Below are 23747 nucleotides of genomic sequence, written 5' to 3' on the forward strand. Positions count from 1 at the left end.
AACACAAACTTGTAGGTGTTTTTTTTCCCTTCCTTTTTTGCATTAGAGTTTTCTCCTGTATCTATGCTTACTAGATTCATTGCCCATGTTTTGTAATGGGAGGGTTGGGGTTGTTTTTTTTCTTTTTTTTTTTTTTTTTTCTCTTTTTTCTTTTTATCATCTGCTTTTTGTCACTTAGGCTCAGCAAATGATCAAAAATCTGATCCTTTTTCAAATCAGTCAGAACTTTAAAAGCAAAAATGCACAGAATCTTCAAATAGTATGCAGTCATTCCTCTTTTTTTTGTTCTTTACTGTAAAGCTACTACAAGATGTCTACGCCATTATGATAGTTGCCCTGGAGAGCAGAACTTGCTGTCTGCAAACCAGCTGCCCACAAATCAGTTCTTCCATGTCAATCACGAGTCTGAAGGGTGTTTTCATAGACTGTATCTGTAAAACAACTTTGCCTTGCATTCATTACAGAGACAGCAAAATCCAAGGCAATCATTAGTTTATCTGCTACTTTAGCTGTTCTGATTTGCAATTGAATTCTAGAGACTCCATTTTCAAATTAATTTTTTCCAGTTTTGCCACAGACAACTTCCATGTGCATTTCAGAACAATTAGAAGTTCTATTTCCAAAGCTCCTGCTTAAGTTTTTTTAGCATGTTTCATCCAGTAACTAATTTATGACCTTTCTGCACATTTCATAGAGACAGTTACACATTTTAATAAACCAGTTTTGGCTACTGCTACTCATCTGTCTCACGAAAACAAAAACTCAAACCACTGCTTGTACCTCCAAAGTCTGACTTTCAGTCTGGAAGAACTTCATAAACTATATTGGGAGTTTTTGATATATACTAATACATCCTGGCTGGTTTTCTACTTTTGAAAACCAATCTGCAGTTATCATTCATGACAGTTACATTTAACTGAATTGTCTTTTAATCTTGGCATTGATATAAATTTGTTCTTGGTTTATAAACCAAATATGGTATTTTTTCTCTTTACCTACAAATACCGGTTACCATATCAGAATCTCCTTTTCCACTGTCTATTAAACATAGAACTGCTCTCCTAGAGTTTCAGACAAGCAGATTCTGTGGTAGCTCTATCATCTGACTCCTTTCAGTAATAAAATATTCAACTTCCATGGCAAATCTTACAGATCCCCAGAATGCCTTTGGCTTGCTTCCTTTACTTTGACTACAAAACCCAATCACTGCTAATGTGTCTTGTCAGGCTCTGTGGCATCTCCATGTTGTAAGAACGCGAGTGTCCTCAGGTGTGCCTCTCTTCTCCTATCCAGCTTTTTGTAGTATCCAAGCCCAATCACATGGATGGCTGTCCTCGACATATATATCATGGCCTTATAGCAGATCTGAACAGCTGAGTCCGAGTACAAATTCTGAAGCACCATCAGAGCTGGGCTACCTCGAAAGGTGACTAGAAGTGCTCCTTTTCCTCACCATTCATCTAGGGTACAATGCTGAAGTCAGTTGCCCTGGGATTTTCAGTAAGTGTTTCTGTTATTCAAGCTGGGAAAATGTAAGTTTGCAGGACCCACACTAAGTAAAAAAAAAAAAAAAAACAACCAAAAAAACAGTTTCCCAACAAGTTCATTTTTACATCCAGGCATTCACTTTACTTCCACAGTAGCCCTTGCTTCTGCTTACTTTCACATGCTGATTTTTCAGCTCAAGTGCCTGTTGCAGGTTATTTCTGTTAGCCAATTCCAAATTATCCACACTTTTCTGGCACCCTCTGGTTCATGGAAAGCTTCCTGATCAGGTTCTCAGCAGTCAGGATGGTTGTTGTTCACTAGTATGACTTGCTAGATTAATCCCATTTCCAGATGGGGAACGTTGCAATCAGACTTCCCACTCCATCTGGACTTTTTCAACTTGCTGTTCCAACAAAGATTCAATTTTTGCCTTCAGATCATCCTTCACCCCTATTTGGGAAACTTCCAGGTTGTCTTTTAGCTTCTTTAGTGAAGTGTCTCTCTGTTTTATATCTCATTTTAATTCTTTGCACTTTCATGCTAGCCTTTATTTTAACTTCAGGCTCCTTTGGTTTATGAGACCATCTCCACTATTTGCTTCATCTCCTCTTAATAAAGCCAAGTAGCTCACCATTTCTTTCTTTGGAATTTTGCTCTTACATTTATGCCAATCCTTCTGACCTGCTGAAGCTGTTTCCTTTCAAGGTAGAGCTCTTGAAGTGCATCTCTTTATCAAAGTTGACTATATAATGCCCACGAAATCTTTAAGGGGCAAATACAGAGATATAGAACAGGAATGGACTGCCTCAGTCATCGAGATTTGCCAACTGCACCACAGACATTCATCAAGCTCTCTCCCCAAATCAGTTATATTTCTTGCCTGTATTAGCCCTACTGTACGCTACCTCAGAATCTCACTACTTGCTTTCTAACTTCCTGTCTAAAGTTATTTAAGCCCAGCTTAAACTAACTAGTTCTCATGCCACCACTATTTTTTTATCTCACTTTCTCCGGCTCTGGCTCCTTGCTGATATTTTTACATATCAACTGTATCTACTGTCATGATTCAGTTTGTTAAATTATGTCAGGTTCTTCTTGCTTTGGAGAGAATAGTGTCCCCCCCTTCCCTGATTATTAAACAGGATTTTGTCCTTTCTTGTGCCTGTTCCTGCCTGAAATTATCTCTCAACCCCAGAGAAGCAGAACAGCTCCATTTGCTCTTTTCATGCATCTAAACAGTGACTCACAGCCTGCCTGTGGTCTTTGCAGCTTTTTACCAGGCTATTTGTAAGATTCCCAAAACTGAGGAATTCACCTTATAGCTCTCTAATTCTTTTAGCATAATATATTTTCCTCTAATTCTAGAAGATAGGAAGTCTAGAGAAATCAGTTTAATTCATTGGTGCCCTATAATTTACTGAAATCCAGATAATCAAGGATTATTACACTTCCACTGTTGACTGAATTAATTATCTTTTCATGTTTTGCAGAGGTGAATGTATACAGCAACATTTAACTCATTTCTCTAATGCAGGAAGCCAACTACAAGGCCTTGGCCATCTGCTACCATTCAGCATATAATAACAAAGAATATAATGGAGTTAAATTAAGAATGGGAAATTAAAGGCTGGACATCAAGGAAACTTTCTGAGAGTGACTATATAGAGGTTTTGGAACAGGCTCCCATGGGAAGCGATGGAATCCATATTTCTCGGCACATTCAAAGTTAACATCAGCAAAACATTAGAAGTGACATAACATAGAACAATCCTGCCTGATTTGGTAAAGGACTGGATGATTTCATGTCTCTTCTGCTTTTGTGTTCTAGAATTTCATACCAGCGACACTGAACAAGTATTAAATATTGGTAGGCTAAGAGAAATTCCCTCAGGTGTACCTGTACAAGGCAATTTTCAGCTAGAAATACCTTCTAGAGCAGGACTTGGGCCAGTGCACTGAGAAAATTTAAAGATACTTCCCTGCCGCTGCAAAAATGTGTCAGCAACTCTTTTTTATTATATATTAAGCCCTAAGAGCATTTCCGTCAGGAGTGTACAGACGCCTGTCTTCACTCTGGAATAGCACGAGCTCCACGGAGGGAAGGCTATTTTCTCAGCTCTTCTTCCTTTTCCTATCTCACATTCAAGTACGGAACAGGCCCATGCCTGCTTACCCTGTGTGCTCTGATAAGAGCATAACCTGAGGTCGTGCTTCAGTGTTTCAGGATGGTTTGAAATTATGTGGGAACAGTTTTGGAAATACACAGGGAGAGACCTTGTCAAACAATCAAATTGTTTTTACAATCCAACCCAGTCAATTATCTCTGGGAGTAGATGTAAAAACAGACCCGCTTAAACCAACAGAAAAATAGTACAAAGAAGATGTAGATCACTGGGTGGGGGAAAGGCACTACATATTTTTATATCTGAAAACAGAAGATAGAAGTAAGGTCACACAATAGCAGGATGATCTTTTATAGTAGAGATAAAATACACAGTAGTGATTTTCTGTCTTTCCCCTGTTTACATCTCCCCCCACCATTTTTAGTAGATTAACTACAGCTTGCCCCTTATAAATTCAGTCCTTCTACATCCTAAAGTCCCTTCATCAGATATTTGTATTAAAGCTGCAAGTCAGTACTGTACCATTACTAATATTTACTGTATCTTCTTAAGTGAAAGAGGAGGAGGAGAGGAGGAGGAGGGGAGAGGGGAGGGATCTTTTCATTTTTTCTTCATATCAACATGTGAAGGCCTGTTTGCACCATGTGAAGGCCTATTTGCACTGAGTACATTTTTCCTGCACCAATGGAACTGTACTGCTGCAAAATTATACCAAATTTGACCCAGAGGTGAGAAGGGAATGCCTCACAAAAGCAGAATTAAGAGGAAATGAAGTAAAGTTATCAGGCATCAGATTTAAAACAAAATAAAGAGCTTTAATTACAGTAAGGAAGTTAACTGCAACCCATAGTATAAATGGTTCAAAAAGTAAGTAGATTAATTTATAGGGGATAGGTAGTTCAGTAATTGTTATAGACAATGATCCAGATACAATCTCCTGCTAAATTTCTGATTGCTGGAAGTTGGTTCTTACTCTCCTTCCTAAGCACCCTCTGTTGAACATTATCCTCTGATAGTGAGCACAGTCAACCTTTGGTCCAGCCCAGCAGAAAATTCCTTGGTTCTGCTATGAACTCTGCTTGGGGTTGCACCTTTTTTCCCTTTTTCCACCGGCACAAGGTAAATTTATTCTTCAAGGTTGCAGTGGTGCAGCTGCAGGTCTGCAAAACATGCTCATCTCTTGTGGACAAATTCTGTCATCGTATGATGTACATTCTAACGTTTGCAGATCTGAAAAGGAGTTTTCTGGCAAAGAAAACATTCTCATGTGGAGCCAATTTGCTTGTTTACTGTGAAATAATTTACTTTCTTTGAAAGATTAAAAGATAGGCTTTTTATGGTTCATGATAAACCTGGGCCTGAATCAGAGCAGAGGGTTGCATTCCCTGCATTCCTGACAGGACTCAAGGGTGAGTTGTGGCATCAGCTGCAGAGGAACAGCACGGAGCCCTGAACCCAGGCCTTGGCATTGAGGGGTAAAAAATACTTCAAACATTGATACGGATACCCTTAGAAGTTTCCTTAAAGCTGGATATGGTAATAGCCTTAAATGAACCAGTAACTGGTTCATCTAACATCTTAAAAACAGCGCAAGTCAGCATGAGTTGCGAGGTTTTGAGAAACATTTCCGTCTTTGAATTAGTTTAGTTATTTGAGTCCTCAGCTGAACGCTTCAGATGTGGTTTCATAACAAATAACAAATCTAAGACTGTGGTGTCTAGGGAGTGGATGACCCCATCTTTCTGCTCACCCCCCATCCCGTGTGTCAGTGCTTTCAGTCGTGGCCGTGCAGTGATTTGCATCCACCAATCCACCTGAGAATGAATAACTTCTTTTTACGGGGCTTGCTCATTTTCAGGTGGACTGGAAGGGCATGACCATTAATGCCAAGGCAAGGGAAGCGATGGGAGCATGTAGTCAAAAGCAGGACCATCCTTTCAGCAGCAGCAGCAGAGTCACATCTACTTATGCTGACTGTGAAACAGCACCCTTAAAGTATTACCTCTAGGATGTGTTTCTAAAATTAACAATCTTGCCATAAATGCTCTGTCTTTCTATGAGAGCAGTTAGTACTGCTCTTCCAGACAAGTCTTAAAAACTTTAAAGTTTTTTATGACAGGCAACAAAAATTAATAGTCAGTTTCGAAAATGATCTTCTATGATCATCATGCAGATGAATAAAATCAACTTATATTCTAGTTTCCTAACTTTGCCAACAGGTATTTCTGTATTTTCCTTGGATACTATTGTGACAATATGCATTATGGTTTTTCACTGTTATTTTCATATAAATCTGACCCCTCTTCATGAAGATCAGATCTGAGTGAAGTCAACATAAACATATATTGAAATGTTTTTAGTCATCTGCATGCATTACTATGTGCTGATAATGATACTTGCTCTTACGATGGCTCTGGAGATAAAGGACTCATTTTATGCAATGGAAACTTTCCTATAGAGTGTTTGGGAGGATGCAATAAAGATTCCTTCAGCTATTCAGATGTTAAAATATCAGAGAAATTCACTCGTTTCTTCACAAAGCCGGATACATGGACTTTTTACACAGAGCTCTGGGTTAGCAGGGAAGATAGATTTTCCTTAAATAAAGCAACCTATTGAATCATACTTCATTCCTAAATAGCCTTTCAGCAGCAGCACTGACAAGCTCAACAACACATACTTTGATCCTCTGGATGTCTGTCTGTGACTGATTTCCCTTTCCAGGGACATTGGGTGGACTGGAGAAAGGCACCGTGAGTAAAGAACTGGAGATCGGGGTTCAAACCTAAGGTGACGAGCTTCTTCACAACACTGAAGGCTCAGCGCATACTGACACAATGTTACATCAGAGGGAGGAAGATTTATGCTCTTATCAAATTATGTAAGAGACAAAAACTAGTGTCACTGTACTGATTCCATTAGGCCACTCCTTAACACAGCCCAGCTGTTGAGTTTGATTCACCAGAAGGATGTGTTTGATTAATTTCCATAGGTCTGATCTTCGGTTTGACATTAACTGCAAGCTTTAAATCGATTGCTGAATCAGGCTCTTTTAGGGTTACCCAAAGCCCCTCAGGTTAAAGCTGAACTGCAACAGACTCCAGGTCTGCTGGAACACACCCAACACAGGAATGGACTCTGCAGGATGTATTACACACAAATAAATCTGGGGATTTGGGGAAGTATAGTATCAGGAGGAGGTGGTCATAGAAAAAAAAGGGGGAGAAAACCCCCCAAACAAGGCAAAGCAAAAGAAAGTTCTTTGACTGTGGTCTCAACTATTCTATTAGCTCAGACAAGAACTTACATTCACTATATTTACTATCATCAGGTGGTATTTATTAAAAAATTACAATGCAACAGTGGGCAGAAAACAGGAAAGTACTCATTCCTCTTTGGAAGAGGGTTTTTCTAACTTTGTTGTTGTTTTTGTTGCTGCAACTAATTTATATATTTATTTTTACAAAGTAAACCCAGTTAGTGAAAATTATTTTATGCTCGCCTGCTACTATACCAACAAAATGAAATCCAAGTTCCTGCGTGATGTGACATGTAAACCATTTGTGCTGAAATGACTGCCAGAAATGGATGGAAAGTTTTTATCCCAAAGAAACACCAAAATAAAATGCTAGTATAAGCTAAAATTATTCACTGACAGTAACTGCAGGATTTTTCGTGTCTTCGCCTTTTAATCATCAGTTTAGCTGAGTCTAATATTCAACAACTTAGAGCATCAGCAGAGAAAGTAACATGTTTTCCCTTCTGATGTTCAGTACATCTGAAAACAAGTTGTGTTTGTTTGTTTGTTTTAAAAGGAAGACACAAACCAATTTTATTTGCATTTCATGGGGAAAAAAACCCCCATCGGTAATGCTGCCATCTAAGGTAAAGCACACGTTTTCAAAGAAAGCATTATGAGTGTGTTACAAACACATTTTGCCAGTTTCACGGAGATCCTGATGCAGGTGAGGTTTTAAAAGTTGGGCAGCCTCAGCTCCACCTAGATGCTGTGATCACAGCTGCGTGCGCTTATCTCAGCATTCTCGTGTGCCATGATTCAGCTTCATTTCCTTTCCTTAAGGCAGTTAGAACTCAACAAAAATAGATAAATGCCTTATTTCCTTTTCATTTCTTCAGATCATCGAGACAGCCACTTGCTCCTTTGCTCAGAGAAAGTTAGAACTGCACGCCCTTTTTTCTACACCAGAAAAAAAGCGGCAGTTCAATAGCTTTTGCTATCAAACTCTAAAATTACAGTCACATCAGTCTACGTCCTGTGTCCTACAGAGCTCCTCTGTTATCACAAAGCCTATTCAAAATCTCCCCAAGGGCCAAGACTAACACTTGAAAAAGAGTCTAACTTTGTATGAAACCAAAAGCGTGCCCTGTTACCCACCATCTGAGATCCCCTGCCCGACCTTGTTCTTTCTGGTCCTGTTATTTCAGATCTGTATCAGTTCTCAGTCTGACCAAGCTGGGAGTAGTGATCTCCACCTTGCCCCCCTCAAGCCTGCGTAACATTACTTTGAATCTTTTATTCATTCACTGACGGAAATATCAAGAGGTTTCTTTAAATGACAGCAATATGCCCAGGTGACTGATCTGCCAGAAGGATTCTTTAGTATTGTGCAAATAACTGGCTATCAGAGAGCGATTGCTTTGAAGTTACCATTTGCAGCACCCAGAGTACTAGGGCTGGATCGGTTTTTACTGGATTACTTTCACAGTAAGCTTTTTTTGTCCCATCTGAAGAGTTTCTTTGTGGGCAATGAATGAAGATATATCTTAGGAATGATCTGATGCTTCAAAAGATGATTCTTGTAGTTTATCTTGCAACGAGCTTCTCTTTTGAAGGAAATGCTGCAAAGCCCTTGTATTGATCAGAATGATAGTGCACGCAGTGTGCCTTTTATCACTGGCCTGTGTGCACTATCACTTTTTAATATAAGTCCAAAGGAAATCCTCACAAGCTAGGGCTTTTATTAATTGACATATGTGTAGATATATGTTGTCTTTTATAATACAACATTTTTTTGCTGCAAACACTTCAAAACAAAGCTGGTCCTGCTGAAATCAATGAAAGTTTACTCACCGCCTGCTGAAGAACTGCAATTTAGACTATTTTGGGAACAGTAAAGTCAAGAATATCTGCACATTTAAAACCCAGAAGGTTGTTTTGTTTAAAAATAATTTGCACACCAAAAAAGCTAGTCAAAGATAAAAGTTACATTCAGAAAAGGAAAACTGATGGCCTGTGTCAGCTAGTACACATTTAGTAAAAGCTTCTAACCAGCAGTCAGTCTGTAGGAGCAATGAAGACTGACATTTAAAACCATTAACACATTGTGAGTAACACTCCCATTTAGGTTTCTACATACCCAGACAAAAGTTGACTTTGAAGGTGTTAAACACAAACTGTTTTAAAACCAAGCAATTTTTAACTTAAAAAAACTCATGTTCATAGCTATATTTTAGTAAGAAAATAATGATACAGCAAGTTCTAGTTCTGAAAGACATTATCCACTCCTATCTGCATATATTTTATTTGTCATCGGTCACTGAATAATTCAATTATTTTAATACTCTTTAGCATAGCTGCAACTAGAATTGAATACCTGTGTGAACATGGTATTAACCTGCATGTGGACAAGCCTTAGTCTGAAAAACTCTTGTTCACAGCAGTGCTAAGGGGCTAACGGGTCTTGAAACACAGTTTCTAGCACACAGGTATTAGATACTTGAGCAGATGTACATCCTTCACATTGCAGTTCTGGCAATGTTCTCTCTTACAAGCTGCTCTTGCTATGTTTTTGCCTCAGTACATGTACTCTATTTCTGGGTCTTTTCACCTTCCTTCCTATACAGGCTACATGATCACAGACAAATTCCTGCTCAGTTCTGTAGTTATTTTTTCCTACTTTTACACAGAATTTTTAAAAAACGCCTTGTTGGCAGCTTTACAACACTCTGCAATTTTAGCTTAAAGAATTTTATGGATCATAGAAATACTCATTGAAGCTGTTACTGACTGATTACTGGGAAATGAAAAATCACAGCAATTCAGGAACATGCTTTCCTTCTCTTCAAAGCTATTTTGAGTTACAACATGACCAGTCCTCACTGACCTCAGCAGGGAGATTCTATCAGCTTTGAATTCAGGCTACATCTTACAGACAATGAAAAAAGCCGGCCTCAAAACACAAGTTTACATATGCTTTATGCGATGATGATATTTTCCTATGTTTAGCAAGATGATATCATTTTCTGTTGCTTCCTGCCTTCATTCACACTGAAGTCAGAACTCAGGATGTCATAGTTACATCACACAACAATGGGAAGACTCTTACAGTAACTAATAATAACAACAGATTGTTTTTTATCAATGTGAGCCAGGCTAACTTCTATAGTATGGTGTAAAATGCAAAGTGGACTCCTTTCAGTTTCTTTTCTCAGCAGTTCTCCCTTTCCTGTCTTTAGCATAAGTGATACTGCCATAGCAGTTGTAATATTCAGAATAGAAAATGGAAACAAAAAAGTTCATGTGCCGGCAACAAAACTAAATGACACCCACCATGCGTGCAGCATGGTTAGTCTGGAGTGCACTTCAGAGATGCTGTTCCAAGCCAACAGCGGCTGATTCTGAGGACAGGGCCAGTAGGTGTGGAAATGGGGTCTAAAAAGTGAGGAGTTGGCAGGGCTTCCCTACCACCATTAATGTAGAAGAGGGCCAGACCTCCTGGGAACAAGCTCGTGTCTGAGCCAAGGACAACCAAGAGAGCTCCTGGGAGAGGGGCAACAACAGCAGGGGGCCTGGCGATACTGGAGGTGCTCTTCAACACTCGGCTTGGGAAATGGCTGTGATTTTGCCTGCCACGTCCACTTGAGCTGCTTCCAGCACAGCCCTGTTTGAAACCATTCAATGATATGGGAGCAAACATTGAGCCCATATTCAGAGAGATGGCAAATCAGAGGTGTGGCAGTGTGACATTTCCACAAGTATCTGTGTAATTTTTCAGGCAAGAGCCTGGGGATCATCTTTAAATAGGTACTTCAGAAACTTTCACCCTACCTGTATGGCTTCACATACAAAACAAGTCACTATCACAACAGAAGCTAGACTGATGGAGTTTCAGAAAACTAGCACATACCTATCCTTCAGTAGTCAGATATTATTTATTTTAAAACCAGTAATCTGTAGTTGATTACTTTTATGAAATACCCACAACTTCGATCCTAGCTGGAATGCAATTGTTTTTGGCAATGTAAATAACTTCAATATCAGAGATGGTTTTAGAAACAGTGTTATAATATGGGATAAAAAAACAGGAACATCAAGACCAAAGCACATTGAAATGCTGCACTGAAAGAAAAGCAAAAACCTCCAGAAACTTACCACTGAGGTAAGAGCCATCTGAAAACTGTAGATCCGTGCAAGGCCAAAGTCAGCTAACTTTATCTGCCCACTGCTGGTTACAAGGATATTTTGGGGTTTCAGGTCCCGATGCACGACACGATGTGAATGCAGAAAATCCAGTCCCCGAAACAGCTGAAGCATCATATCCTAAATATAAAGAAGAAATCAATATGCAATTATCAAGACAAGGTGGCAAACAAGCAAGCTCCCTGTCTTAATCTGCAAAACCAATTTAATAAATATTGACTTAAATATGTGCACGGGAGATAAAAACACCTACTAATATAAAAGGGACAGAATGTTGCTAGAACCAGCTGACTTAAACCGGTGTACTTATCAAGTTGATGTATTGGTTCTAGTTGAATTATTTGAAGGTCATGGATAGAAGTATAAAGACTGGTCAACATACTTGAAAGAAATAGCAAAAGTATGTCTGTAAATCCCAGACAACTTCAAAAGAATGCTTTCTAATTAAGGGAAATACGTATCAGCTCTTTGCTCTTAACTTTAAACCACACACCAGTTTGCATCTTACAAGTTTATCCTTTGTCCTGCCCCCGTGGGCATTCACTTCAACAGGCACAAGGATCTGTTTCAATCGGAAAAGCTCTTTAAACAACAACTTTGTCAGAATTTAATGTTATAGAGGGAAAAAGTTTAGCTGGCAAAACCTGTTGTATAGAATTTACTGAATAGGACAGAAACCACCTTTAGAACAAAGTTTAGCACTACATCAGTGTAATAACCATAAGCAACAGTTCTCATTTTGCTTTCTGTTTTGTTATAGTGATGCAATCTTCTATGACATTTCCACAGCTGAAGAAACTATTTCATCTGTACTCATGTTTTCATATTAATCTTAGTAATGTGAAAGGAATGAACCAACAGACTCAGAACTAAATACTAGAAATCCCCTGAATTCCCTATTAGAAGGATACTGTCAACTTGAAAATTGTATTTGCAAAACAGGCAGTTACGAGAAGGTGCTGTAACAAGTAAGAAATGAAATAAAAGAAATAAAGAAAAAGTTTATTTTCTGTATGCATTTGACTTGAGTTCATGAATCTCCAGCTCCGTGTTTGCTGGTGACATATGCCCTTTCCATAAGCCACGCAGCACAGGGTCCGCCAGCCCTGTCATTAGCAATCAAAATTATTTTGAAGAGGTGGACAGCATGAAATATGAGAACAGGGAAAAAGGACAAATTGAAATTAGTTGCTTTTGTTGTCTCCATGGACTTAGGCATTTTTCAAGTAAATATTCAAGGCGCACTATTAAAAGGAATGGTATCTGAAAATGGGTTTAAAAATAGCTCAAAAAATACCTCACAAAGTAATCACTTTTTATTTGAAGACCCTGATGATGGAGATATTATCATGGAACTATGGATGCTGTGACAGCTTTTAATTATTATCATCTCTGAAGAAACCAAGAATCCCATCCCCTTCTAGCTCATGACTTTTATTCCCTTTGCTTTCCCAGGAAAAACTAAGGTCTGATAACTTCAATAACTAGTATAATATGGTTTGCTTCTTTAAAACAAATATACAAAATGTATTGAATCTTCTTATATTCATATAATTTCCCTTCGCAGTTCAGAAACACGTGGAAGAGCTAGGACTGCAGCTATGCAGGTTTCGGTCATCAGTAGAATTACTACACATCCTATCTTCTCACTCAGTGCTATCAAATCCCAACAGTTTTTAGATCAGTCTTCCAGATGTAAAGAACACACCAAGAACATTTAAGAGCATGCCTTTTTTTTTTTTTTTAAATTCCAGGTAGACATACTATCACAGAAAATAAGAAAACAATTTAAAGAACTTAAGGATTAGTCAGTAGACCCTGGTGAGTCCCTTTCTGGTGACATTTCTGCATCCTACTCATTTGTCAAGTACGTAAACTCATTCCTGCAGTGACCAAACATATCAAGAGTATTTTTTTCCTACAACTGATGCTGGTTTTGTTCCGACTTTCTTCCTCAAGCTCAGCAAATGCAATTCTGCTCTGCCAGTTGCAAGTTGCAAGCAATGTCTTCAGTTTCTAAATTCAGAATCTTCTTCAGGCATGGATAAAAAAGAAAACATTTGAAAAGGGAAACTGTTACATCTCTCCGTCCCCCCACAGGACTCAAAAGATTAATATCATTTACTGAAGTTCTCTTCACACACACAAAAATGAGATATGCAGCAAAAAAGTATACCAGGAAAGTGTAAATTTCAAAGGTATTAGAAAGAAGAAGGAAGACTAGGGAAAAAAGTGCTATATTTCCTCTTCCAGCAAATTCAGAGTTAGTCCACACAGGCTATTCTCCAGTATTCATTTTGAACTGTTGATTATGCTCTTCTGCTATCCCTTGTTACTTACTATTACATGTGTGAACAGATTTCAGTTCAATATTATCTTGGAAGAACAGCCCAAAGATTTGTGTGTTTAAAGAAGGGCACGTTGATGTAAAAAGACCATTTGTTATTTGTGATTCATTATTGTCCTGTTTTTAAATTCTCAGCCAGTTAAAAAAGGGCAGAAACCAGAATCCCATTACATACGCTTATTATTATGCACCTTAAATACAGAATATCAAATTGTGCAGCTCAGAATTTGATATTTGTTTGCACTAATAGATTTTCAATATCAAAGCAAAGCAGAGAACATTTAAATTATTTTTTATCCATACTGAATGATTAATTTTGTGCCGTATGTAAGTCTAGTCAAAAACAATTAGGCCTCACTTTTGGAAAATTACTTCATACTCTTAGTCAGCCACTTGCAAGCAACATCAGAACCAGTCTTGGCTGCGTGTTTTCTTTGATACCATAACTAATATCAGAAGACACTAACCTTTGCTCGTAAATTGGATAAGGGCTGTAAACATGCACAAGTCAGGTCATTAGCTAATTAAATTGAGATAATTCCACTCATCTGACAGAAATGCATCCATTTTTATTAGTGATGATTACACAGCATAATCTCAATTACCAAGATCTAGAAATAACAGCAAAAGAGTCTTCATGTGTTTCAAGGATTAATTTGTTCCATGTCTGCCTTTCCCTGAAAAATTTTCTGTGCTAGCTAGGCATGTCATACTTTAGAACTACAGTTAACAGCATATTTCAAAAGTTAACTGAAAAACGATCAATTCTACTCAACAACAAGAGGATTCACGCCTTAGCAGATTTGAGGAACAAGCTCTAATGAGTAGTGATCAAACCTCTACAGACATCTATTAGATGTTCGTTGATGTTTTATGTTTATATACATAGACACAAGAATAGCACCTGTTGTTCCAGATTAGAGATTTCTGCCATGCTTCTAATATCACAAAACCTATGATGATTTTTGCCTGAGTTAAAAATATATGCATTTTTCCTCTGTGATTACTTTCAGTCAATCATGGCTTTACAATGTTTTCCCTTTTCAGGCTACATTTTCAGTGCAGCCTATGCACAAATCTATAATATTTATCCATAACTCGATAGAAAACTGAGCTATTTTGGGTTGCAATGAACAAACACACTTTCCTTAGAGGCAAATATACCTTTAGTTTTATAAAAGCCTCGTAATGGAAACAGTTAGGAGCAAAACTTTTTATGGAAATGCTCCATCTTTTGCATGTTCCACCATCTGTGGTACTGCTGATGGCACTGCTCAGTCTGGTATTTGTTGAGTTTATCGGCACTGAATGTGAGGACCAAATTATGATGAACTTTTCAAGCAATACCGTATTATATCATGAGTCTCAGTAACACACAGAAATATGTACTGCATAGTCTGCCCTTAGTGTCAGCGAGGATGGGGACAGGCTTGGGTTCGGCTGAGGAGCAGCTGTTGCTGCCTCTGCTGCAGGTTGGCTTTGAGGCTCTCGCTTCACAACAGAGGGGCAGCAGGAACCGAAAGCCTTGATCTCCTACAGACCTTTGTCTCCTCCTTGTCCCGTCCCCTCTTGACCCCACGCTTCACTGACCCCTCTTAACGTCCCTCCAGCTTCTGATCCATAAATCCTTTCCAAGCCATTGGTTTTCAAAATACCACTCTGATCCTTTACAAGTCACCCACCATCTTGACTTACAGCTAGAATATCTGTCAATTGTCTTCAGTAACTTACTCACCATTTAAGACCAGCCAGATTCTCTGGGGTACTCTGCCTGCCTAATCCAAATGAGGCTAGCACAGCTGTCGACCAAATAATTCAAGTATCTGTCAAGAGGAGCCACATTGGAGCAGGCAGAAAGTGTGAGGTGGAAGGAGTGGCAGAGAGAAACTGCCATGGACAGATCACAGCCTCCCACACCCCATGTCCCTGTGCTGCTTGGGGTGGGGAGAGTCAGGAGTGATGTGGAACCTAGAAAAAGCCAGGGGAAGGAGTTCTTTGAATGATTGCCTTTGAATGATTGCTTCCCCCCCACCTCCCTTGAATTACTAATTAAATATCTGTCTTAATTGGCATTAAACCAAGGTGAGTCTATTTTGCCCGTGATGGTAAATGGTAAGCAACCTCCCTGTCTTATTTCAGGCCACAACCTTTCTTTTTCCTCGTTCTCTTTTATTTTCTGTAGCTATCCCACTGAGGTGGGGGAAGTGAGTGAGCAGCTGGGTGGGAGTTTGGCTGTTGGGCTAGGCTAACCCACCACCCTGGTAAAGGTACAGATGCCAGATTTTGTCTTTGTAAAGAGGGGCACAGTGTCATGCAACCTGGAGGAAAACACTATGAATAGTGTTTCAGAGAACACCAGCACTCAGCAGTAACAGGCACATATGAATGGCTACTCCTCATGCAAAGCTCACATATTTTCTTCCTTGACTAGTATGTAAAGAAAGAAAAACCTTTAACCAGGTGTCCCTTGGCTGGTCATGGTGATAGGAGTTCCTAATAGCAGAGAAAATGAGTCTGTGGAAGCCCGCAAATATACTGTCATATCGCCAAACAAAAGTGACACAATACAGATGCTTGTCAGCTATAACAGACCCTACATTTGTACTTACGCACAGCGGTTTAATGGCCTTTTTTAAAAAAAAAAGTATATATTTTATTTTAATTACCTGGCTATTTTCCTCTTCCTGCTCAATTTGGTAAAACCCAAGAATCCTTTGGAATCCTCTAACATTTCTGCTGCTCCTCTGTGGAGCACCTCACGCACCTGTACAACAACCTGCATCCTTCATCCAGACTTTCTATTTGTTTGTAATTCGTTTTCCTCTTTTTGCCAAGCAGAATGGAATGTCCCTATTTTGGATGGCAGGTGTTGGGATACTCATCCTGAACATTTCCTGTAGGAGTGTTTGTGTAAGAGACAACCACGAGTGTAAACAAAGGGGATGAATTTTAGACAGCAACGTGTAATAAAGCAGTCAAGCTAGTTTGATGAAAAGGCTCACTGCCTCTCACTGAACAGCAGGACCTCCTCTGAGCAAAAGAGAAGGATGAAGCTTCCTTTGTATCCTACAGGATTTTACAGAACTTATCAAATTGCTTTCATTTTAAAGAGTGTTCTTTAAACATGCTGAAATGAAAGTTTAAAGAGTTTTCACATTTTCTAGAGCCTATTTTTGAAGGAGAATAATTACAGCAGTTCTATGGTTATACTTCGTAACAAACAGTCAACATTAATTAATGCCAAAAAAACAATGGCATTCCTGAGGAATTACGCAGTACAGATACATGAATAGCAAAAGACATGATTAATGTTGTTACACTGAATCCCAAAGGCATTAGTAATAATGTAGTGACTCCCTGTTAAATGCAGTGATTCTTTTCTTTTTTTTTAAATCTTGTCCTCACACTGGGCTGGGAACCCATCACATCAGTCTATCTAGAATGCCATGGCTGCGATGGTGGGGGCAGAGAACCAATTTGCCCCCAGCCTGTGGAGCTGCAGGATGATCGCCATGCAGCTGCTGGGTGTTACGTCTGGGGCACAGTGACAGGCAGATACATCCCTGCCCCTGCACCCTTTTCCTTCTTCTCTCAGGAGAAAGCTATTCTGATCCGTCTCCCTGCAGGACATTCATAAAAGGGAGGAGGAGGAGGCTGCGTTCTTTGCCTCTCAGGAGTCACCCATGAAGTGCTGGAGCGGGTCCAGAGAAGAGCAACACGACTGGTGAAGGGACTTGAACATAAGACCTATGGGGAGAGGCTGAGGGAGCTGGGGTTGTTTAGTCTAGAGAAGAGAAGGCTTAGAGGTGACCTCATCACTCTCTATAACTACCTGAAGGGAAGTTATAGCCAGGTGGGGATTGGTCTCTTCTCCCAGGCAGTTAGCAATAGGACAAGGGGGCATGGGCTTAAACTCTACCAGGGGAAATTTAGGCTGGATATTAGAAAGAAATTCTTTACAGAGAGAGTGGTCAGGCATTGGAATGGCCTGCCCAGGGAGGTGGTGGACTCGCCGTCCCTAGAGGTTTTTAAACTGAGATTGGACATGGCACTTAGTGCCATGATCTAGTAAACGGACTAGAGTGGACCAAGGGTTGGACTTGATGATCTCTGAGGTCTTTTCCAACCCAGTCGATTCTGTGATTCTGTGATCCAATTCCATATACACCCAGGACAGAGAGCTCTGACTGTTCCTTATATTGGGTGACAGTTTATCATCTCAGAGTAGACCCGTTGCTTTCCAGGAAAGTATTCACAGGGTAAGGGTCATCCCTCAGAAGAGAAGACTGCTGTGATATTCCTGTGAATTAACTAGAGGGTACCAAGAGAACGTGAACTTCACAGCAGGTTCAATTTAAATAAGTTCACTGTTTTGATAAGAGAACAATAAATCCAAATGACTGTTCACTTAGTTGTATTAATCAACTTTACTGTACAACATAAAATGTTCATTTTCTGGTCATAGAATAAAATGCTGTGCAAAGAGAAAAATACAGCAAATTCATTTAGTGTATTATTAGCAGAAGGAAACGAATACATGCCAGGCTTACACAAGGAATTGGTCTAATAATTGTTTGTGTTTCGTATGTTGCTGCCCTAAAGGTAAACAATTTTTTGAAACTTAATTAACCCTTATATATTTTAAAATATGAAGTAAAATATTTGCATAATTCTTTTTCAATTGTAAAATGATTTTGATCAGATCAAAGATACTTCAACACACTTAGAGTAGATTAATGGATATTTTAAAATATATTCTGATCAACAGTTTCTTATCTACATTAAACTACTTTTATAAGAAAGAAAGCACATCTCAGACAGAGGAGTCTGGATTATCCAGGTGTTAGGATGAAGAACTCTACAGATGTTCACTCACAAAAGTATGGGTGTATGTATACATGCATTTTAGTGTTTTGAATAATCTCGTCGAAGGTAATGTTATCCATACTAATCCACTACAAAAGTAAAAACACCAAAATTAATATAACTGGGTTTTGTTTGTTTGTTTTTATTTGTTTGTTTCTGTGTTTTTTGTTGTGTTTTGTTTTTATTTTTAATGTCTATAATTGTCTGCATAGCAATTTGAAAGATACAATACCTGAAGGACTAGAGTCTGTAAAACACTGTTTTGAAGACTATTTTTGTTGCTCTTAGAAGCAGTAAGGTAAACAAGATTAGAAAGTCCTAAATAAATTACTGTGGAATACAATAATCAGTCAATCAATTAATAGTCTGGCATCTAGTACAACTTGCCGATGTCACTATTATGCATGGACCTGCCTGTATATCATGGACATTATATGTCAGCCTCAAGCAAAAGTACAGCAACTGTGCATAACATTCAGGAAGAATGCTAAATTTTAACTGAATTATAAAGGTCCATGGCAGTCTTTGAAGAAGTCTCAGGCTTGACAATGCTATTACATTGCCTTAAGTTTATGACTGAATTTTACATATGTATATAATAGCTTTCGATATACTGAGGCATTATTTTCCTTTTATTGTCTTGCTCCTCTCTGTAGACTGTATTCAATTCACAGCCACCACAGCAGGTTTAACATGTTCTAATCCCTTTGCTTAAACTCACCAACTGTCCCACGTTAGAAAGGAACCACTGAATTTATATTGCCAGAGGAGATCCTGACCAAGCACAATTTGGACTGCTCCAAACTCCCCAAACACCAATGCTCACCGGCAGCAGAGGTGACATAAATAAGACTAGATTAAGGCAAACAGATGCACCTGATTGTGTTCAAGGAACTCTTCTGAGTAACCTTCCATCTGCCTTCCATAAAACAGAGACCCGGATTAATATTTTAGAGGTCTTTAACAGTTTCAGTCTTAGTACATGTCTGTATTACCAGTATCTTAACACTACCAGATTTTCATACCAATGTCAGTAGTTGTGAACCAAAGACCACATTCAGTCTGTGAAATATGTACTTAACATCTGTGGGATACATATGTACATACATATGTATCAGCATACATGGATGCATTAATTTTGGCCAGATCAATATTAACTTGTTTATAGGTCTTTCCTCATCAATTTCTCATTTTGTATCTCAACATCTGTCAAGTCAGTTTGCAATACAGATCTTTCAAGTTTTACTTTATCAGCTGCTACTTTTCGTATTTGATGATAAGAATTTGCATGACTGAAAGGAAACCTATACAATTATTGTCCTACTTACTTATTTTCAGTGATTCATTGTACCAAAAATTCCTATCAAAGTGGAACTACCAGACATGCAAATGAAACACATAACATTTTCAACCTGGTTACTGGTATTTTTTAAAAGAAAATACATGCAAATTACATGAGAAAAGAGGGGAATTTTGTTTTAACAATTTGACACAAATTGGCAAATATAGCACTGCTACCAAGACCTGTTCTGACTGTGAAATTTTTACAGCAGGTAAGTGTAACTTTATGATTAACAATCTTTTTCACTGCTCAAACCTTTCCACTCTGTGTCCAGCAGAAAAACACAACAGAAGGTTGTGATAGATCTGCTTATCTAGGCTCTGATAGATCTGAGCCTACATAAGCAAACAAACAGATTTTTCCCTGTATCTCTGGATGATATCATCACAGTTCTGTACCTCCCCAAATACTTTCTGGGAAACATATTTTCTTTTATTACAAGTTTTTCATAAAACTGTATTGGAGACAGTAGTCACAGCACATCCTGGTTTGACAGTTGTTACCCACTCTGTTCTTATATTCCTCATACCATCTGAAAAAGATATGAGGACTAAGATGAACCAAGAAATCCCCCAAACCTTTACTGGCTCACCCGGTTGATAAGCCCCATGCAGATGACATGAAACAGCATCTGTGATTTGCACACGTTGGCTCTGAAGGCCCCTCCAGCACACGTCTGGGGACCGACACCAGCCAAAATTTGGCATCTAAGCATCACATCAGGTCAAGCTGAATGGCTGGGGCAGAGTTGCAGCGTGAATTCTGGAGTATACTTTCATGTAATTCCAGCTTCTTTAACGGACATGTTCCTCAACAAGGCAAGTCATCCTTCTTTCAACTGATGCTGTGAGCCTCTTTCTTCTGGGCTAAACACAGACTTTCACTTGACTAAGTCAATCTGCTCTGGAGCACTGTGTATGCTCCTCTATCACCTCTCAGTAGAGCTTAGTGCTTTCAATTTTTAAATAAGATTTTTGATTGTTTCTAATATATTTCCTTCTCTCATTGTGGGACATCATTGCCATTTCCTCTTCATAAACTTTCCTTCTACATTCCCAAGCTGTATTTTTGGACATCCTAAGCATATCATCACTTATTGCAACCCTTGTGGAAGCTCTCCTGATGTAATCAGAGAAATTAGTCAATGCAGAAAATCCACAAATCTGGATGTGCCTCCCTTTAACTACTTCAGCATGCTTCTGAGAGGAGTTCATGGAAATCACTTTCTCACTCAATGCCAGAATCTACCAACTACAAAATCTATAATCTACAAAGTAAATTATCAGCTACTGACAAGCTGATTTTCACCCAGCACTGCTTACGCTGGTCCTTACAAGACATGGTATCCACAAACCCCCTTCCCTAGAGGAGAACGCTGCTCAGTCAGCACTACAGGTGTTTACCAGCACCTTTGTGACACCGCTGGTCATAATAGCTCTTTCAAATTTACTCAGATTCCGTGAAGGGTTAAAAATATGGCATATGTTGATGGTGACACTCCTCGCTAACAGGAAAGACACGTTGCTGTGGGGCCCAGATCTCGGCTTCTCCTTCCCTGCAGCTGTCTGTGGATAGCAGCTAATTGTATCCACTTGTTTAACCTCGGGGATAACGTCTGGAGGGGACCAAGTGCCACAAGCATACTTTTTTTTTTTAACGGTCATTTCCTCTCTGGTGTAACTTGCATGACAGCATGTGACAAGCAGAAATTAATGGGGACACTGCTGTGCCAATACCTCTTGAATTGCTTTGACACTGGCTGCAGGCTGCCTGCTTGGCCACCCAGCCAAGACCTCACATGAAACGTGGCAAGGGGCCCGCAGCTCTATTCGCTAACAAGCCAGCTGGTCAGTGATTAGAAAGCTGAAACAATGCTATGCACATACATCAAGAAAAATGCTTTACAAACAGCTTCAGACTTAGGAGGTAAAGTCTTCTCGGAGAGTAAATCTGTAGATTTATCTGCTGGGGACTGCTAACTTAAGCTAACATTAGAGATAGTGTGGAAGGCCCTGGAAGATGACTGCCCTGCATTGTCACCTGAGCACAAGAAGGGCTTACCTCAGAAAAAAGGCTAACAACATGCTCAAAATCATGTGCAAACAGCTTAGGCCACATGGATTTTGGTCCAGAGGAGCATTTAAATTATGTAAATACGTCGAGATTTATGACAGACTATTTTCCTAAAGGTCTATTAACACCTTGGAAACATTACTGACATTTCTGCAGAAATTCTCATTCGATTTGTCTGCAATGTGCCATCAAGAAGGCTGAGATTTGTTTATATGCTGATACATAACAACAAAGGGTGAGATTTTAGAAGTATCCCAGGGGATTTGGATGAGCAGATCTCCTACACCCAAGGAAGCTTTGAACATTTCAGCCAAGACTTTTTTGAAAACCATCAAATCCTTGGCTAGACACAAAGGGCGCAAGACAACTGTTCCTTTAATTTCTCAGCTGTTTTTTTAAACAGTATCCACTAACAATGCAAGAGGTTTTTATGAAACACCTGCATGGCAACAAGAAAATAAGCTATGCTTTTTTAAAACTGAGAAAAAAGCAGTCAATAGAATCCGACAGGTTAGAAACCCAAACGTCATTTAGAATCAACAGGACTTGGGCACATAATTCCTATGGCTCCTTCAAAGTTATGAACTCAGTCCAGAATTTTTTTTTAATAGAAAACTTGTTTAAAGTTACTATAACACAGGCCTGCTCCATTTCCTGATAGATAATGAAATATATTTTGTGGCATATAGAGACACATTAGAGCTCAAGGCTCTGTAAAAGAGGTCGGCAGGATAAAGAAGTCACTTTTGTGAATTAAAAACTGGGGTTAATGCAGATTTTGGACTTTATGCATAACTAATTTTGATTGCTTCCATCACAAAAATGTCTAGGAATTCAGCATAGTCATGAAGAGCACTTGCATGCCAAGGAAGAAGATGGCTTCATATTAGGCACAACCAAAGCCCGATGAAGTCACTGGGGCTCTATCCATCAATTTTCAAAGACCTGAGCTCGTCCCACCACTTTTTAATGTTTCCATCCTCCTCCCACAGTTGCTGGAACCAGCAGGACCTTCAGCGAGAGCTAGCCAGCCTTCTGTGAGACAAAAGTGACAGCACAACACCAGGCATCGAAATACAGATATTCTCTAGAGCTAGACACTCTTGTAGTAAATAGTTAACAGCTTTTATTAAAGATGTGAACACAGAGGATAGTAAGAAGACAATCCCTTCCTAACCTCCCCAGAGAATACATAATAAATAAAGCTCAGTTGTGCACTTTCTAAAAGCCACTTTTCAATAGTTGTTTTGCCTGTAATGTAGTTGCATGACAGAAGTATCATGATGTTCATCTGTGCTGTACAATGGCTCAACATTGGGGTCAATTACAACCTGAGCTCCAGTTACAGGAGATCATTTAACTTTGCTGTCTCTCTTGCTGAGTATTATAAATTCAGCGATACCAGTTAACTACTTCATGAGTGTTGCAAAGATTAACTGGTTAATGTTTATTAAGTACTCCAAAGATTTAGAATTTGCTTTCAGTTAGACAGACATAAAAGCATTCAAGAAAACCAAGGATATATACAAGAGGAAAGATTTCTTGCGTATAAGTTATGGATAGGAACAATCTTCAAGGAGGAGTCAAGAGGGGACAGTGGCCTACTGCAATCAGCTTTGCCAGGACCCCCAGTCCAAGAACTGTACATATAGCCTTGCAACACTGCTATAGCATTGTATGAACTATCAAAATGGTCTTCAGGATGAGAAACTTGCTGATGTGGAAAAAAAGAATTGTTTCTTGGAAGCACTCAGCAGATTGAGTTATTCTCAAAACTAATAGCTCTTGAACAAGCAGCTTTACAAGGGGAACAGGCAAACACTTTATCGTACAGACAAGGCACAGAGAAAAGATTTTGCAAGAGGAGTCAGGCAACTGCACGAAGTCTTTGATTTTCACTGAAAGCATGAGAAGTTTGCTCATAGCACCAGACTAGGGGAGAATGGCTGCGCATTCCCTTCCACTTACAGTCTACCACTTCTCCTTCCTCTTCTGATTTCCTACCTTTTCCTTTACTTCTTTTCTCCCTTTACATGCCCCGTTGGCCTTTCCTGCCCCATCCCCAGT

General features: G+C 39.2%; 1 protein-coding gene across 4 annotated transcripts in view; it reads right to left on the reverse strand.

The window, feature by feature from the left end:
• The window catches only part of CDK6 (cyclin dependent kinase 6), a 141065-nt gene that overhangs the window by 72146 nt on the left and 45172 nt on the right, over positions 1–23747 (reverse strand). For all 4 annotated transcript variants that reach the window (XR_010470013.1, XM_065051072.1, XM_065051073.1 and 1 more), the window contains one exon: positions 11005–11172. Coding sequence is in view for 3 of the 4 variants with exons in the window: in XM_065051072.1 (XP_064907144.1) it covers positions 11005–11172 (168 nt within the window). In the remaining variant the exon portion in view is untranslated. The remainder of the gene's footprint in view (positions 1–11004; positions 11173–23747) is intronic.

This window comes from Columba livia, chromosome 2 (assembly GCF_036013475.1).
Source record: "Columba livia isolate bColLiv1 breed racing homer chromosome 2, bColLiv1.pat.W.v2, whole genome shotgun sequence".
In the NCBI taxonomy this organism is placed as follows: Eukaryota; Metazoa; Chordata; class Aves; order Columbiformes; family Columbidae; genus Columba; species Columba livia.